The sequence below is a fragment of the Danio rerio genome, chromosome 7 (assembly GCF_052040795.2).
Source record: "Danio rerio strain M-AB ecotype USA chromosome 7, GRCz13ab, whole genome shotgun sequence".
In the NCBI taxonomy this organism is placed as follows: Eukaryota; Metazoa; Chordata; class Actinopteri; order Cypriniformes; family Danionidae; genus Danio; species Danio rerio.
Genome location: NC_141027.1, coordinates 52,160,722 through 52,175,851, shown reverse-complemented (window position 1 = coordinate 52,175,851; position 15,130 = coordinate 52,160,722). Strand labels below are relative to the sequence as shown.

The 15,130-nt window shown below is 40.0% G+C and overlaps 1 protein-coding gene across 1 annotated transcript in view; it reads left to right on the top strand.

Annotated features, from left to right (window-relative positions):
• Positions 1–2,290: 2,290 nt before the first annotated feature.
• Positions 2,291–15,130, top strand: part of irs4b (insulin receptor substrate 4b) — a 35,449-nt gene continuing 22,609 nt past the window's right edge. Inside the window, 1 exon segment of the mRNA NM_001446496.1 lies at positions 2,291–6,056. Within this exon segment, the coding sequence (NP_001433425.1) occupies positions 2,591–6,056 (3,466 nt within the window). The 5' untranslated portion in view covers positions 2,291–2,590.

Here is a 15,130-nt window from a genome sequence, read left to right as displayed (position 1 = left end):
ATGAGATGTCAATGTTTACCAAACATCTTTTTAGGAAATGTTAACTTCAAATTATACTCATGATAGGCGTCATTGTGGCGCAGTGGGTAGCACGACTGCCTCACAGCAAGAAGGTTGCTGGGTCAGTTGGCATTTCTGTGTGGAGTTTGCATGTTCTCCTCGTGTTGGCGTTGGTTTCCCCCACTATCCAAACACATGTGATATAGGTGAATTGAATAAACTTAATTGGCTGTAGTGTATGATGTGGGTGTATGAATAGGAGTGTATGGGTGTTTCCCAGTGTTAGGTTAAGTTGGATAAGTTGGCTGTTCATTCCGCTGTGGCGACCCCTGGTGAATAAAGGGACTAAGTCGAAAAGAAAATGAATGAATGAATTATATTCATGATAATCAGTTTTGAGTAGTATGGAGATGTCAAAATCAAAATTCATGCTCACAACACTTTCACCGAAACATATTTTTGCACTGACAGCCTCTCAAAATGATTTCATAGTAATTTCTTCAGCAATAATTGCTTTGCTGTTCAAATGTCATCGCTAAACAGCAGAGAACATTTTTAGTTGCAGACAACCCTTCCCTCGATCGTCAATGTATAATTCGCACCCTGCCTAAAGAAACCCTTTTTATAGTATTAAAAATGTAAAGAATGTTTACTATGAATGATTTAAATAAAACATGAGAATCGTAAAACACCTTTATGTATGATTCTCTTGTTTTATTTAAGCTTGGTTTCAATGTATGGCCACAAGCGAACTTCAATTCAACTTTTAGGGGTTGACATAAGGAGCTTTGATACCAGTATGACAAGAACAGCAAACTACACTAAAAAAATCCTGCTTGCCCAAAACTTTTTAAGCTGAACCAAATAAACCTTTTGTGTCCATTGAGCTTATGTTAAACTGACTTAAAACAGCATGCATAACTTATAAAATTAAGTTACAAAAAGATTAACTAACTTATTTAAAACATATGTTGTCAGGACTAATTGATTCATTTTGATGTTGTTTGACTTGTGTGCGTTATATACTGTGGATTAGTCTCAGTAGTTTATTTTATAGAGTGGTTTTAACCAAACAAATGGAGGCAGGGCAGAGGCATTTTAACAGTTTTATTTATGGGGGCTCAGCCATTAAAGATGGTATGATAAAAAAATTAATATTATACTGTTTGACCTCTGATGTAGAGTTGTATTAATATCCTTACCAGTGCGTAGATGGGAAAACTTTACCTCAGAGGACTGACTACAGTACTAAGAACACAGCTCTACCCGATTCATTATTCACTGATATATTATGCACTGCATTCTCAAGTTTCAGTTTTACTTCATGTATACATTTTGTCCTTAAAGAGATAAAGCCGTCTTCTGTCTTCAATTACTTCTTCAGTACAAGTTTGCATATCTTTGTTCTGTTATACTAAACATTTTGGCCTATTGACTTCCATAGTAGGGAACAGTGGGGAACATGGGGCAGTTGCAACAAAAATATTTCCTTCATTGACACTGTAAAAATCCTGGTTTCCTTAAATTTTTAAGTTGAACCAAATAAACGTTATAAATCAACTGAACTTAAATTATGTTAAACTGACTTGAAACAGCTTGCATAACTTATACAATTAAGTTAGAACACGATTAACGTAGGTAAATACGTTACTATGAGCTAAAAACATGTGTTGTCAGGACTAATTGATCATATAATTTTTACAGTGTAGTTACTTAACCTTACATTATTTGATTAATTTCACAAGAACGCTGTCTCGACTCACTTTCAAAACACCGTCAGCTGGCAGAAGCTGCTACTGTACTGTAATACACTACAGCTAGCAGATCCGCACATAACAAATCCGGAGTGCTTGTGTTAAAATACCAATCCCCGTCAAATTGCAATAATAATGAGATAAACGGATGTATGCATTGTTGTTTGGGAAACATATAACAAATGTAATTAGGCATACTCGACAACAGAAGGTGGAAAACAAGCGATAAGCATCAGGACGACGTAAACAACACTGTACGAGGAACTTTGAAAAAGCTTGCGATAGGATAGATGACCTGTCAGTCAAACGCTGCAGCCAATAAGCGTTCGATATTTTAGTACACAGACTGCTTTGCAGTATCTCATTGGACAAAACTCTTATCAATCACCGGGCGTCAGCGTGCCAGTTCAATGAAACTCCGAGTGTAACTATTGGTCGGTCGCATTGACGTGCACCGAAATATTAGATTGTGATTGGTCGGGTGAACCGTCAATCACATGTTTCGCTCAATCGGGCGCATTCTTCCGCCCACAGGCGAATGACGCACGAGTCATGTGTTGTTTGTGCTGTGCTCCGTAGTGTACACAGGGCGCGAGGAGCAGATTGGTAGCCCGCTAGGAGGATCTGCAGATAATAGATCGGGTAAATGTGGTCATGTTGCAGTTGCTGGCATTGAGCTCGAGGAGCATTGGCTGGAATACCTGCTTTTCACGCGGCGGCCGAGAGAAGCGCAACACCGAAAAGACTTAAGCGCGTCGCCTGAGCCTCGGTTCCCCCCAAACAAACATGGGGTCTCAGTCTGTAAGCCTGAGGTAAAGTCAGTTACCTCTTCTCTCATGGCAAATTTCGCGAACTACCAAGAAGGCAAAGCCGCTATGTTGATGCTGGAAACGCAACAGCGAGCTATCGGGACTAAACCTGCAGCTGCAACGGCGAACGGCGACAGCTCAGTCGGGGAACCCCCTTCCGTGCTGGATGTCGGCGGCGGCGGCGCTGCTTTTCATCCGCCGAGTGAACAACATCAACAACAACAGCCGCCGCAGCACCTGGAGTCTCCGGCGAGGAAAGTATCTTCGTCCTCTCTTAACTCTGCTGCGGGCAACACACACGCTACCTCAGCTTCCCCTGCTGTGAACACCAGTTCCGCTGTGGTGGACGACATTAGGAAGTGCGGCTATCTGAGAAAGCAGAAACACGGCCACAAGAGGTTTTTCGTCTTGCGGGCGTCGAGTCATGTGGGGCCGAGCAGACTGGAGTATTATGACAGCGAGAAGAAATTTCGAAACACGCTGCGCTCGAGTTCAGCTGCTGCCGCCCCAGCCGGCGCCTCTCCCCCCAAAAGAGTGATCTATCTCTACCAGTGCTTCACTGTGAATAAAAGGGCCGACTCTAAGAATAAACATCTCATTGCTCTGTATACCAAGGATGAATATTTTGCCATAGTGGCTGAGAATGAGCAGGAGCAGGAGGAGTGGTACCAGGCGCTGAGCGAGCTCATGAGTGAGAGGAAGAGGGGACACTTGGATGCAGAGGACATTGACGATGGATACGGTACTGTGACCCCGGGGACCGATTTTAAGGAGGTGTGGCAGGTCAACGTTAAACCAAAGGGCTTGGGTCAGACGAAGAATTTAACCGGCGTTTATAGGCTCTGTCTGTCTGCCAAGAGCATCCACCTGGTAAAGCTGAACTCTGAAACACCCTGTGTGAACTTGCAGCTGATGAACATCAGGCGCTGTGGCCATTCAGAGAGCTTTTTCTTTATTGAGGTGGGCCGCTCTTCTTCTATTGGCCCTGGGGAGGTTTGGATGCAGGTGGACGATTCTGTGGTGGCTCAGAACATGCACGAGACTATTCTAGAGACTATGAAGGCACTGAAAGCGTATGCTGAGTTCAGGCCCAGAAGCAAAAGCCAGTCTTCTGGCACCAACCCGATGGGCTTCATCACCACACGGAGACACCTGGGCAACCTCCCGCCCAGCCAGACGGGGCTTCAGCGGCGGTCTCGGACTGAGTCCGTGGTGGGCACACCACCTAGCAGGAAGAGTAGTGGAGCGAGTGGGTACCGATTTCGCACATCCAGCGAGGGAGAGAGCACAATGAACCGCCCCTACAGCTCTGTGACAGGTAGCCTTATTCATCTCAACACAGCACGTGCTAACCTGAGCCGACAGGAAAGTAGCAGTGGGGCTGGGGCTCGCTATATTCGTGCCCCACCGGGCTCCACCTATCATGCCCGTTCAGCTTCGCTGCCGGTGTCACACTTTCCTTCGACCACCAGTCCAATCAGTGTGTCCAGCAGCAGTGGGCATGGCTCTGTGTCAGACACCATCACCCGCCCCTCCAGCGCATCTATTTGTGGATCCCCAAGTGATGGAGGTTTCAACTCATCTGACGAGTATGGCTCGAGCCCCGGAGACTTCCGTTACTTCAGAGTACGCAGCAACACCCCTGACTCCCTGGGGAACACGCCACCCATTCGGGAGGAGCACTGCCTTAATGACTACATGGCTATGGGCTGGAATCGTGATGTGTTCGGGACGAGCGCAGCTGCTGAGGCCACCCGAGATGAGAGCACAGATGAGGATTCACGTCCAGGGTCTTTAAGGAGGAGGACACCCTCCTTCTCCAGGCAGGTTGGGGGTGCTAGTGCTGCTGGAGTGGCTGTTTATCAGAAGATGACCCAGACCACCTTCTCGCTGGACGAGGCTGTGGCTGAGAGTAGCTCTTGGAGTGGCGGTGCCCAGACTGTCTCTACCTCCTCCTCCCTCTGCTCTGACTACAGCTCCAGTTCTGAACACAGCCAGGACCGGCCCCCTAGCCTGCGGCCTGCAGATGCATCCAAGGATGATGGGTACATGCCCATGATGGCAGGTGTACTGCCCTCCTGTAGTGATGCAGACTACATGCCTATGCAACCAAATATCCTCCTCTCCGCTTCTCCAAAAGTCCAAAGTTCTGCTATAAATGTTCTCCAGCACATGGACCCTCACGGCTATATGATGATGCTCCCTGGTCGGAGTGGAGCCACTGACTCCCCTGTTCAGTCCAGTCCTGACACAAGCAGACGAGCAGAGGGACGGAGAGCCCCAGACCGCACTGACAATGCAGAATACATGGACATGTCTCAGAGTAGCTCCACAGCTAGTACTCAAAAGGTTTCCGCTGAGAATTACTATGCCTTGACCACTCCTCCTGTCCCCAAATCCTACAGTCCATATTTTTCCCTCCCTCGCTCATACAAAGCTCCATCCAGAACCCAGTCTAACCATGATGATTATGTCCCCATGAGTTCCCCAGTGACACCAGTCTACATGTCACCCACAGCCACCCCAGACCGCAGCAGCAGGTGCCCACCCTCTGAATCCTCTCAGCATAATGGTTTCACAGACCGCCGCGTTGTTCGGCCGAATCGTCTGCCACTGGGAAGGCGCAGTTTGCATGGCTCTGCTCGAGCAGGTGAAGCAGCAGTGCGGCCTTCCAGCCCTGGAGAATACATTAACGTTGAACTTGGGGATCGACCCACATATTCTGCCTGTCTGTTATCTGCTGAAGGCTCTCCCTCAACCCCTATTGTCAACCAAGAGCAGCGCAGGTCTCCCTTACCACAGGACTACATGAGTGTGGAGGTGGACGGTCTTCCACCAAAGAGTCGGTCCCCACGACCCTCTCTAGTGGCCCCCTGGAATCCTCCTTCATATATCCGGCCCTCATCGTCGTCCCACTGCAGCGGGCTCGCAGTAGGAAAGCCTGATGACTACACAGAAATGTCTTTTGGGGCTGAGGAGGAGTCTAAAAGCCCTACAGCTATGCTTGAGCGCCTGTGTGTTCTTGAGCAACAGTTTTTCCCCTTAAGCCCCCCAACTGAGCCCAAGGTTATCCGTGCTGATCCCCAAGGCAGGCGGAGACATAGCTCTGAGACATTTGTCACATCATCTGGAGCGTCAGATGGAAGTGGCCCAGATGCCAATGGCCAATTGCCTAGCAATAGTGGGACTCATCAAGTGGGCCGCAGCAAGGGTCAGAACTTTGAATGCACTTGGATTGAAGGTGTGACATCCGGCAGCGAGGTAACCCCAGGAACCTCCTCAGATAGAGCCAAATCCCCCTCTGTGAGGTCTGCAAGGACTCTACCTGTGCAACACCAGAATGGCCTGAACTACATAGCCCTAGACCTGAGAGAAGATCTACGGCCTGTGAACGCTCATGATGAGCTTCTCCTGTCCTCCTCCAACGCTCCTCCCCCAGAGAACGGTGCCTATGCCAGCATAGATTTAATGAAATCTGAATCAACATCGAAAGGTAAGATTGTCTTTATGATTTACATTGTTTTCTCATACTATTATCATTTCTGAAAATACTTTGGCATCTGGAAATTGTCGTCTTTGTTTTAAACGTGACATTTGTTTACATCAATAGTTTTCCTGAAAATGTATAGCTTGGATTTAAGAGTACTGCATGACGAAGCTTTAGCGTTTACTTTTTCTGTAGAAGATGCAATGATTCTCTTTTTTTGTATATTGAAAGTTCAGTGTTGTTTGGAAAAGCAAAACTCTTCGAATTATCAGAAGAAAATAAGTCACACAGGTTTGAAACAACACACGGGCGAGTAAACGATGACTGAGCCTATTCCTTTAAGTGTGTACAAAACAACACATCTTCATTGTAATGGCCCCCCTCGTCTTGGCTTCTCCTTCATGTTGCATTCCCTGACTCCTTTACTCTGGGTGTTTTTCTTTCATACATCCACTTTGTTTTGGGGCTGCTGTGTAGTTGGATGAGTGTGTTTCTGCAGAGGGAGTGAGAGAATGAAGCGATCGTGAGTCAGTGTTCTCAGCAAGCCCTCGGATGACTCATTTGTTTATCATAGTTGAAGCAGAGATGGATGAGTGTGTATGAGAGAGAGAGAAAGGTTGGTTTACAGCATGTGATAACTTTCTAGCATCTCCCTCACCCTCTCTCTTTTTCTCGTGCCCTTCTTTTCTTCTGGCAAACAGCACTGTTTGTAGATGTATGACTCAGGTGATGATACACAGGAAACTTTATTTTAGGGCAGCATTTTTTGCCGGCAACTTCCAGATATAGACTGCAGGGTTTAGCTGAAATGTTTCTTGCATGGTATGTCTTTGGCTGAAGGACTCGTAACACACAGGCATGTTTTTGGAAACGGGCTGGCCACTATGCTTGTAGTTTAAAAAGGTGCAGGCTTATTTCTAAGTCATCACTTAAATGCCTTAGGCCCACCCTGGAATCTGCGCGCGCAGAATTTAGCAGATCTTCCGCAGATTTTTAGCCTATCATTATTTTGTTTATTTACATGAGTAAATGTGTGTAAATCTATATTTATTCAGTTTTTTAATTAATTTCAATAATATTATTAACTAATTTGATCATATTTATCTGATTTATGTACAATGCAGTTTGTACAGTCATGTTTTCTGTCTTTTACTAGATATATTATATGACAAACTTTCTTTATTTGCCAAACAAAGTGAATCTAATTGGATTTGCATTTTGAACATTAAATAAAAGATATAATTTTTTATTTCATATGTTAAGGTTTTACTTGCGATACTCCTAAAATAATTCCGTAGAAATCTGCAGACTTTTACAAAAATTCTCTGCAGAAATAGCAAAAAACGTCTACAGATACCGTCTGGCCCTACTTATAGGTAGGCCCACATGTAATCCTCACGCACAGAAATCCACAGATTTCTGTAGATTTTTAGCCCATCATTGAGTCTAGGTGTTTGTGTAAATTTATATTTAAATAGTTTTCAAATAAATTTCTGTAATATTATTGTGAAATAATAATAGTGATGATAAATGTTGATTTAATTTGTTTACAATAGGGTTTGTAAAGTAATATTCTGTCTTTTAGTAGATGTATTATATGAGAGACCTGCTTTGTTTACTAAATAAGTGGATTTAGTTGGATTTGCATTGTAACTATTAAATATAAGTTAAAAAGGTATTATTGTTTTACTTCATATATTACGTTTTTAGTTATGATAGTTGTAAAATTATTAGGCATAAATCTGCAGATTTTTACGAAATTTTCCACAGAAATATCAGGAAAAGTCTGCAGATTCTGTCTGGCCCTACTAACAGTTAACAGATATGCCATAGTTGGGACAAATGGGTTGTCCATCTCTTTGCTGTGTCAATGTTATCGTTGACTAGTACCGTAGGTGTGTAGAGTATTCAAAAGTACTTGTAGAAATTTTTACTCAACTAAAAGTGAAAATCTTTAGTTACTCGAGTAAAAGTTACTCATGTAAATGTTTCTTTTTCTATTTAAAGTAAAAATTATTCGCCCTCCTGGGAAATTTCTTTTCTTTTTAAAAACATTTTCCAATAATGTTTAACTGAGCAATGAATTTTTCACAGTATTTCCCCTAACATTTTTTTTCTTCTGGTGAAATTTTTACTATCGGCTAAAATAAAAGCAGTTTCTAATGTTTTTAACACCATTTTAAGGTCAATATTGTTAGCAATAAATAAAAATTAGCTATTTAGCTATAAATTATTAGATATTAATATCATTTGACAGTAACGGAAGAACACTGAAAATGTAGTGAAGTATAAGTAATTGTTTTTCTCTAATAATTAACTTAAGTAAAAGTAAACCTTTTTAAATGTACTCAAAATACACGTTACCCAACAGTTTTACTCAAGTGAATGTAACGAAGTAAATGTAATTCCTTACTACCCACCTCTGACTAGTATGCCGCGTCCCAGTTCACATACTTATATTATCCCCTAAAAATATGTACTTTTTTGTGAAGATAAAGTATATACTTTTTGAGTGTGTAACAGAAGAGGATGCAAGTTTTGGAACATACTACTACCTCGTTAACAGACTGTTATCTGATTAATGATGAACCCTGTCAATCATCCACACATCGTCCACATTTCTGTCATATTTAATTTCCTACCCTACTGGAGAAGCAGCAGCAGATTAATCTGCCATTCACAAGTCTTTCATGCAGAGAAATCTCCTCAGGTCTTTGGGTAATTATACATTCAGAAGGTAATGTCCAAACACGTCTTTATACAAGTTCAGTATTGTTGTTGCAGATGAAATATAACACAGAAAACGCTATTTAAATATTTTCCAGTGAGCTACATATTAATTAACGGTAAATAAAACCTCTTTTTTCTTCTCTACTTGATGGTTGGTCTCGCACGTCCATCCTGTTTGTAGTTTATTTACATTTTTCACCTGCGAATGTAGTTCTTATCGACAATATTAGCAGTTAGAGTATGGACGCTTCTACACTTAAATTTTTTTTACCAGAAATAGTAAACCATCCGGGAACCTTTGGCATACTTTCTGTCAGCATACCCAGATTTGGGACATACTAACTTTATATTCAAATACTATTTAGGACTGATAATATGCGAATTGGGACACAGTTACTCAGGAAGTTTCATCTGCAGATGCTTTACCAGTAGCTGTCGTTGCACGTCTTTAAAATAGAAGTAATATAATTTACATTAACACTGGAACTACCAGAAATCTATAAACCCTAGAATGGCCCTAGTGTCAAAGAGCAAAGTTTCAATGCAGTCAAAATGTTGTTTTTGAAATGCATGTCTGAAATAAAGTTATGTTTTTATTATCAGAAAGTTACTTTTTGATTAGAAGATTAACAACTAGGCAACAGAGGCATGCATATTCAATAACATAGGAAAAAGTAGCAGACACTGAAATGCATACATTTAACCTTAATGACCATTCAAGGTAAAAATATTCATAACTCTATCATATTTTGGACATTAATAAAATAAAATAATAATATTTGAATTAAGTGTGTCTGTCTGTCTGTCTGTCTGTGTGTGTGTCTGTGTGCGTGTGCGCGCATTTAGGAAAAATCCGTACTATTGTAATGGATGTTTTATTTTAAATTCAATTTATATTTACATTATTAAATTACAAAATGTAGCTCTAGTCTGAAAAAAATTACACACTATTTTTTTTTCTGCGTGATATATACATAATCTGGACTCTTTGTTCATAACTATATTGTTGTGCTTGCTTGCTAGGCTTTTAAAGTTACTAGCATATTCTCTCAAAAGCAAACCTCTCTTTTATGTATAGATTGCATCATCTCTGTGTCTTGAATGCTCACTGTGTCTGTACTTGCCTGCCAGCACAGGTTTGCACAAGAACAATAACATCAACTATATATTTCTAAATCTTTCAAGCGATGTCTTTATGCTTGCTTTTAAGAGTTTTGGATGCAAAGTAAATTCTAGTTTCGCTAGACCAGTGGATGCACTTGTTCCCTAGACCTGGTCCAGGGACATCCTTATTTGACACGCGAATCAGATCATTGTTTCATTAGGAGAGCACAACAAAAACTGTGTGTCGCATAACAGAGACATGAAGAATTAGTGCTAGACAGCCCTTGCCTTTCAATTTATAGAAATTGACCCTATCCTTCATTGTGGAAGTGCGCTCGTTTTTTCGATTGTTTTAGAATTTTTGATTCAGATGCCTTTCTACAAACAAGTGTGTCCATGCCAATACAGACGAAGCAGAATAATATCAGTACCAAAGCCAAAACTGCAACTAATCAAAGAAATAAAGATTGTCATCTAGTCATCATTTAAACTGGGTCAAAAAGGTACACTGAAATATTCCGAGCGTGTGTTATATCATAAAAGTGCATGGTCTAAAGTGCATGTTCAGTTTCATGTTTCAAGCTTGTGCATGTCTTGTTGGCTAATACACTGCTTTCTTTGATGTGGGCTAATAGTCTCAGCGTTTTGCAGCACTGGACATGTGCTGCAGGAAATGCATCAGTGTTGAAAAATGTTGTTCTTAAGCCTGCTGTGTTCATACACCTGGGGGAACTATGACTCAGGTTAGCCTGCTTTCCTCTAATCTGTGCTTCTCTTCTCTTTCAGTATATCATTTCATTGTTTTGTTTGTTTGTTTCAATGTCTTTAAAATTTGCAAACTTCATGGCTTTACATTTTATTTTTTGGAAATATATAATATAATATCTTGGAATACAGTGGTCTATGCATGTGGTAATCATTCATTGGTTGTCTGGAATGGAGGCAAAAGTATATTTCTGATTGTACATTTATGTTAAATTAACCCTTAACATCGCTTTTGTTGACCTTTTCCCAGGTTCCCACTATTACACCAACTGTGTTATAGTCTATTTATTAGACTTAATTTAGTCTATTTTAGTCTATTTATTAGTATTAATAATTAAAATTTATTGTAACTATTGCATTAACACATTAATTAATGAACAGCTAGTAGTAGTAGTAGTAGAAGTAGAAGAACACTGTGAAGAGACCCTGTAATTCTGAACACAGTTCATACAGTACATAAAGCTTTCAGCTATTGAGCTGGCAATCTGAGAGCAGTGTGGTGCAAGGACAGGAACTGGAAACTACAGATGTAATGATCTCTTGATTATTATTTAATGCATTGGCAGTGGCAAATAGCTTTAGTTTTGGATTTAATTTGATGACAAAATACATGTTTAACTATTAAAAAGTAAAGAGAATACTGCTTTAAAAACAAAGTGTTATTGCACTTTACCTGAACTAGAGATTTGACTGAGATTTGGGTAAAATATCTCATTGCGTTTTTTTTTTTTTTTTTTTGTAGTCAAGCTTCAGCTCACTAATCTGTATCGTAACTTCTTACTGCTAAAATGCAGTAAGTGTTTGTTAAAAAAAGGAACTGAAAATATATCAATTTTAACATTTATTCAAATTTGTTTTTAAATTTCCAGAAATTAAACACATAAAAAGAAAAGAGCAAACATTAAACAAGTAAAATGATTGTAAACAAAGTGCTTGTCTGGTGGCGTGAGCCAAACTGACATGCTATTTCAGAGCAAATATTTAGAGTTGCATGGTAAACGATATAGGGAGAGACTAGGCGGAATAGCGGTATTTACTTGTGTTTTGTTGTTAAACTAATTAAAATCTACATTATCGATTCTGTAAAAGGTCCCTTATTTCAGGGGTTCCCAAACTTTTCAGCCCGCGACCCCAAAAATAATCATATCAGTGGCTCGTGACCCCCATTTTTCAAGGTGGTTGTACTGTAAATATGTAAATGTTGCAGACACAACTATAGGCAAATATAAACATGAGCTTATTGACAACACAAAAATGCAATAGTCTATTAGCCATATAATGTTTTTTAAAGTAATTTATGGATTTAATTACATTTTGCTTTTAAAATTAAAGGCTGATTACTGATTGTTATTTTTATGTTGCTGTTACTTTAATGCAACTATTAACTATATTCTGTCGGTTATGAATAAAATATGGTAATTCTAATAGTTTAATAAAATTTATTTGAGTTTTGGATATCACCAAGCGACCCCTTGTCATTGTCCCGTGACCCCCCAGGGGGTCCCGACCCCCACTTTGAGAACCACTGCCTTATATAACTGAAAATAGTCTTATCAATCTTTCATCGGAAGATTTTAGTGGCTGAACAACAGTTCTGTGATGATATAACCCATTTGTAACAACAACATCTAGCGTTACATCAGCTTTGCGTGAAGCTAAAACGTGCGGCGGTCGGCGGAGCTGCGTACAAAAGGCTGCGTAGTTGCTCAAATCTGCATTTGCTGACAGACAGATTGGGTTACTTATCGGAATTATGAGAGATGTCGGCCCGACTCTGTTTAATTGGATGAACATTTTTTTTGTTTCATGCCTTACCCAAAATATAAAAATACATATAAATACATTTAGATCATTTACTTTAATCATTACTACTAGATTGCGAAGAGACTTTCAAACAGCACAACAAAAAATGCTTCTGAAGACAATCACCCACTGCACCTTTTATTTGAGTCAGAAATTATTATTGTTTTTTGTTCTCAAACATATGGTAAAACAACAATAATAATATTTTGTGTAAGTTTACTGGTTTCTTTAAATAATTATATTTTACTTATAATAATTCTGATGTTAAATTATGCAATCTGTCATTGAGAACCTTATTAGACCATTTTATTCACTGGTTAAATCGACACAAACTGAATATTGTTTACATTTTTTTTACCTCTTACTCACAGGTTCTGTTCACTAAAGTAGACGCGTGCACTATACATCGGAACAGACTTGTTTTTATCTTTTATCACTGATTTTATCATCTGATATATTAGACTGTGTTTTATACTTTTCATTTGTCTTCGAATGCAGACAAAACAGAAGGAGGCAGGCTTGATAATGTGAAAAAGGGCAATAATGCCTGATTTGTGTTGTTATGAAGGCATTGCCTCTTTTTACTTTTGGCCAAATATTGTCCATTACTACACTACCAAACCCATGGTGCATTTAGTACGTTAAAATCTTGTGGTTTAGGGATGTTTAGTCATGGATTTTAAGACATTGCCATAGAAAACATTTGTGATTTATACACTGTTTGTCACATTTTGTAATATTTTTCATCCAGTACCAATTTTGAAGAGGTACTACCCCAGAATCTACTGAACCATAAACTTGATTCTTCCTTAAGTTAGTTGAATCTGCTTTAAAGTAGTCTTACTTTGACTTAATTAATCTCCCATCATGCGTTTATTTAGTAAAAAACACTAAGTATTACCTCAGTTTGTCATATGTAAGTGATGTGGCAGTTCAGTAACTCCTAAATTAGTTTCTGGGTTGGCGTCTTTTATCCAGTTTCTGTTTGTCTTCATCCCTTTCTGAATTTGGTTCGTAATGCAAAGCCACCACTTTTAGTGCTGAGCAATAACCAATAGCAGCACAAGCAGCTGTAAATCAGATCAGTCTCAGACCAAATCAAATCAGCCATAGTTATTATAACTGCTGGTATTCAAAGGTGCTGATCTTTGAAATGGGTGCTTTATCCATCAGAACTGGCACCCTCACAGTCACATGCTAAGCTTTACACTGTTTTCAAATCAGATCAGATAAAAATTTGTATTATGTCACAATACATGTCATAACATTTGCAGATATCATTATCAGAACTACATACTGTATGATCAGAGTTATCTTTGTGATTGAATACTTGTTCACAACAGTTTTAAAAGTCATGTTTTATGTGACTACAAGGATACAAGATCTGAGGTCAATTATCACTATAGCTATAAAGTCTCATGTCAAACACTTTTAACATTAAACGAAGCATGTAATTGGTATCTAAGGTTGTCATTACTAAGTTTGTATGCTGTTGATCTTGCCACAACATTCTAGAAATAGAAAATGGAATCTACAGCGACTTGTTAGGAGCAAAATGGTTCAATTTAGCTAGTAGCATAATAGCTTGTAGCAATTTTATTTAATTTTTTTACCCAAAATCTAGTCTAAATAGGTTTTATTCTGACGTTGAGGGTAGGTCAGATGTTTACGGCACTGGGATGTTAATAAAGCAATGTTTTGGCTACACTTGTACCAGCGTCTGTCTGAATATGGGGTATGTGCACTCTTTGTGGTGTTGGAATGTAAATTAGCAAGTGCATAGCTACACAGGAATGCGTTTTAATCACAACACATAGCGCTTTTCAGAGCTCGCTCTGGGACTATCACACATCACGAGATAAACAGCCAAGGTAGCAAAGAACAGGACAGTGTGTTCTGTACAAAATTGTCACAGATCCTCCAAATGAGCGGAGAAATGTTTGAAATGGTTATTTTAGTCTCTACTGCATGTCTAATGTAGTCTTGTCTGGTGCTAGTTTCAGCACTGAGCTTGTTTTTGTTCAGTCCCCTTACGAAAACATTCGGTGTGACTTTACAGAGTTACAGGTGCTCAAAAGTTTCTTCAGGGAATGTTAAACATTCATGAACCATTTCTGAAAATGGCTTATGTTAACCTTTATTGCTACTCCATCTCATAACAAATAATTAATTCTGATTAACCCTTATGTAGGGGCGAGGCAGTGGCGCAGTAGGTAGTGCTGTCGCCTCACAGCAAGAAGGTCGCTGGTTCGAACCTCGGCTCAGTTGGCGTTTCTGTGTGGAGTTTGCATGTTCTCCCTGCCGGGTGCTCCGGTTTCCCCCACAGTCCAAAGACATGCGGTACAGGTGAATTGGGTAGGCTAAATTGTCCGTAGTGTATGAGTGTGTGTGTGTGTGGATGATTCCCTGAGATGGGTTGCAGCTGGAAGGGTACCGCTGCGTAAAAACTTGCTGGATAAGTTGGCGGTTCATTCCGCTGTGGCGACCCGGGATTAATAAAGGGACTAAGCTGACAAGAAAATGGATTAATGAATAACCCTTATGTACTGTTGGGAATGCTTTCATCCACTCTGAGGTGTTTTGAGTTATTATGGCCATAATTTGTTCTGTGTTTCAGCTAGCAAAATGATTTTTGGTGACAAATCTTTGCCACATATTTGAAAAAATGCTTTGAATTA